Source organism: Papaver somniferum, chromosome 1, assembly GCF_003573695.1.
Source record: "Papaver somniferum cultivar HN1 chromosome 1, ASM357369v1, whole genome shotgun sequence".
NCBI lineage: Eukaryota > Viridiplantae > Streptophyta > Magnoliopsida > Ranunculales > Papaveraceae > Papaver > Papaver somniferum.
The window spans coordinates 210,774,020-210,777,193 of NC_039358.1; the positions used below are offsets into that span (position 1 = coordinate 210,774,020).

General features: G+C 37.9%; 1 protein-coding gene across 3 annotated transcripts; it reads left to right on the forward strand.

Annotated features, from left to right (window-relative positions):
- Nucleotides 1–221: 221 nt before the first annotated feature.
- On the forward strand, nt 222–2,955 carry LOC113315043 (uncharacterized protein At5g41620-like). Of its 3 annotated transcripts, none has more exons than XM_026563356.1 (4): nt 222–896; nt 1,003–1,125; nt 1,201–2,689; nt 2,885–2,955. In XM_026563356.1, the coding sequence occupies exons 1-3, from the start codon at nt 465–467 to the stop codon at nt 2,650–2,652; spliced, it is 2,007 nt and encodes a 668-aa protein (XP_026419141.1). In that variant the 5' UTR covers nt 222–464; the 3' UTR covers nt 2,653–2,689; nt 2,885–2,955. The 3 variants fall into 3 exon arrangements, with proteins under 3 accessions (XP_026419141.1, XP_026419133.1, XP_026419148.1); XM_026563363.1 differs by lacking the exon at nt 2,885–2,955 and having other exon boundaries at nt 553–612; nt 723–896; nt 1,201–2,848; XM_026563348.1 differs by lacking the exon at nt 2,885–2,955 and having other exon boundaries at nt 1,201–2,848.
- The last annotated feature ends 219 nt before the right edge of the window (nt 2,956–3,174 follow it).

A 3,174-nucleotide genomic window follows, 5' to 3' on the forward strand; every position in this document is an offset into this window, starting at 1 on the left:
TGGGTTTGGATGGAGGGGTAGTTTAGTCAGGTAACAGATGACATGGCACTTAACCATCAAATAGATGGAAAAGATGACTTTTGGGCAGCAAAGCAATTTAATTATTCAATGAGGGCCTGAAAGAGTTAGATACATAGTATGGAGGGGGTGCAGAAGAAAAATCCCTTGATGAATTGACTCAATGAATTCATATTTGATTACTTCAAAAAACCTTCTTCTTCTTCTCTGCTTCCACATAAAACTCTGTTCTGTTTCCTCTGTCTCTCTCTCTCTTTATTTATACTCCACTTAATTCATTGCTTTTCTGTAATTCAATTATCCACAGTAAATCGTATTCTCATTACTGTGGAGACTTGAATTCTCATAAGTCCGAACCAAACCTCACTGATTCAAACTTATTCATCATATTTCTCCAGTTTTTTATTTACTTACAAACAAATTCTTGGACTGATTAAAACCAGAGAATGTTGAGACATAAACATAATACAAGTATAGAAGGTCTGATTCAAGGTGGAAAGATACGTAAGCGAGGTTGTTCATCATCAACATCATCATCATCTTCAGTGATACAGAATTATAGATTTAAGAGAGCACTTTTAGTTGGGAAAAGAGGTAGAGGATCAAATACTACTCCAGTTCCAACTTGGAGGATTGATAATAATAATAATAATTCAAGATCAAGTTATAATCATAGAATTCTGACACCAAATTCTAATAGACAGGTTTCTGCTAGAAAACTTGTTGCTACTCTTTGGCAAATGAATGAAGTTCCTTCTCCTAGAATGAAAGAGATTTTAGATTGTAAGAAAGAATCAAGAAGTAGTACTAGAGATAGAGGTGGTGGAAACAGAGTGTACTCTGTTCTTTCTGATCCTTCTCATAGTCCTGTTTCAGAGGTAAGTTTTCTTTTCCTTTCTTTATTTTCTTAGGATGAGTTTTTTCTTTTAAATTTTGTGAAATGTGATTGAATTTTTGTTGCTGTGTGTTTCGCCAATTACACAGAGATTGGATCGGTCTAGAAATGGAAGTCATCACAGAAGAAACTCTATTACATCTCAGAAGCTCAGGCTTACTGATTATATCAATGGAGGTTTTGATTCCATTAGCAATGCCAATCAAGTGGAGGTAATAATTTAAAATCTATTGAGTAATGATGAGTTTTATAATTGTCTGGACCACAACTCATGTATTTGTTTGCAGATTCGGCCGCCTTCACGGGGAATGACTCCGACGGGATCTTCAGTGGGTGTTCACAATCATAAGTCTCGTTTGAAGGATGTTTCTGACGGTCTGACAAACTCGAAAGAGCTTTTAAAAGTAATCAATCGGTTCTGGGGTGTTGAAGAACATCAGTCAGCAAGTATGTCAATCATTTCAGCTCTAAGAGCTGAGATTGAGAGAGCGCACGTACAGGTTAATCATCTGGTTCGAGAGAATCCTTCTTCTGATCGTAGTAAGGAAATGGAGTGTGTATTGAAGCGCTTTGCACAAGAGAAAGCAGCTTGGAAACGCAATGAGCAAGAAAAGATAGAGATGGCTTTGAGACCGATTAAAGGAGATCTCGAGGGAGAGAGGAAGTTGAGGAGAAGAACTGAGAGTTTGAATAAGAGTCTTGGTAGAGAATTGGCTGAGACTAAATCGGCTCTCTTGAAGGCAACTAAAGAACTTGAGACCGAGAAAAGAGCACGAGAGATAATGGAACAGATATGTGATGAGTTGGCTAGAGGAATTGGTGAGGATAAAGCAAAGGTAGAAGCATTAAAGAGAGAGTCTGCAATGGTTCGAGAGGAGGTTGAGAAAGAGCGAGAGATGCTTCACTTGGCGGATACTTTGCGAGAGGAAAGAGTTCAAATGAAGCTGTGCGAAGCCAAGTATCAGTTCGAGGAGAAAAATGCAGCGGTAGATAAGTTGAAGCTTGAACTTGAAACCTTTCTTAAGACCAAAAAGTCTAAAGGTAATAAAAACAGGTCAGGGAAATGTGGCAGCAGAGGAGATGTTGCAATCTATTTGAGTAAACCGAATGTGTTTGATCAGATCCAAAGAGGAGGACAAGTAGTAGATGAGGAAAGCAATGACGGAGATTTGGACTCGGGTGAAGAAGAAGGTTCGTCTGACAGTGATCTCCGTTCCATTGAATTAAACATAGAGGATGCTAATAACTCAGGCTATGTGTGGAATTTCGTTGATGGAGCTGCTCAAGAAGATCCAAAGAGACTTTCTGTTGACAAAGAAACCAAAGGGAGAAAATCCACCTCAAATAAAATTACCAAAAGAAACTTTTCAATCGGAAGGCGTGATTCAGATGGTATAGGTTGGGATTTCAGCACTGAAAATTTCTCAAACTGGGGAAAGATCTCCGAGCATGACAAACAAGTTAATGGACAAGAACATTTCGAAGTCGGTACTCAGAAACATAAATCAAAAACAGACAAGAATTTGTCCAGATCAAAAACAGCACTACCCCAAGACTTCGCAAGTACAACGAAAGAATGGGCACAACATCGAGCTTCATGGGATCTTGGCAATGCGCACTGTGATAGTCCAAATCCAAATATAGCATGGGAAGCCAGTTTGAAGGAAAGATTGGCTGAAATCTTAGGGGAAAGTAGAGTTCAAGAAACCGATGACAGTAAGAAACTATCTGTTTCTTAATCAACCTCTAAAGCTTGAGAGCTGTGTAGATCAAAAGGTAAAGCTCTCATCTTGTTCTGAGCAACGACTATGATGTTGCGAATGCCAAATTTTTTACTGTGTTTTTTCTTTTTTACCTTTAGCTGTAACCATATTGACATATATGTGCATTACCTCATGCAACAAACATATTCAAATCAAGATCTTTGCTTTTTTTGATATGATATTCATAGAATTTTCTTATCGGATTCAGATTGAACTGCTGCCGTTCTAGTACAATGTCCAGCAGCAAACAATGTAAAGTAAGGTATAATTTTTCAAAGCACGTGGTTACATGTTCTCATTGGAATGAAACCCTTTCCTTATATTTGAAGTAACATGTAAAATTCAAACTTCAAACTGGTAGGGTGGGAACTGAATAACCAAATAAAACCTTTTCAAAGTTGTGGGTAGTAATCATTAAACTCGGTCTAAAGTGACCATCAACCTACAAAGATATAACAGTTTTGCACGCGCGTTTTGTCTGAGGTGAATGTCATGAAT

Coding starts and splice junctions, on each gene's coding strand:
- LOC113315043 (XM_026563356.1), top strand. CDS start 465: ATGTTGAGACATAAACATAATACAAGTATAGAAGGTCTGATTCAAGGT. Junction 897..1,002: donor CTCATAGTCCTGTTTCAGAG/GTAAGTTTTCTT, acceptor CCAATTACACAG/AGATTGGATCGGTCTAGAAA. Junction 1,126..1,200: donor GCAATGCCAATCAAGTGGAG/GTAATAATTTAA, acceptor ATTTGTTTGCAG/ATTCGGCCGCCTTCACGGGG.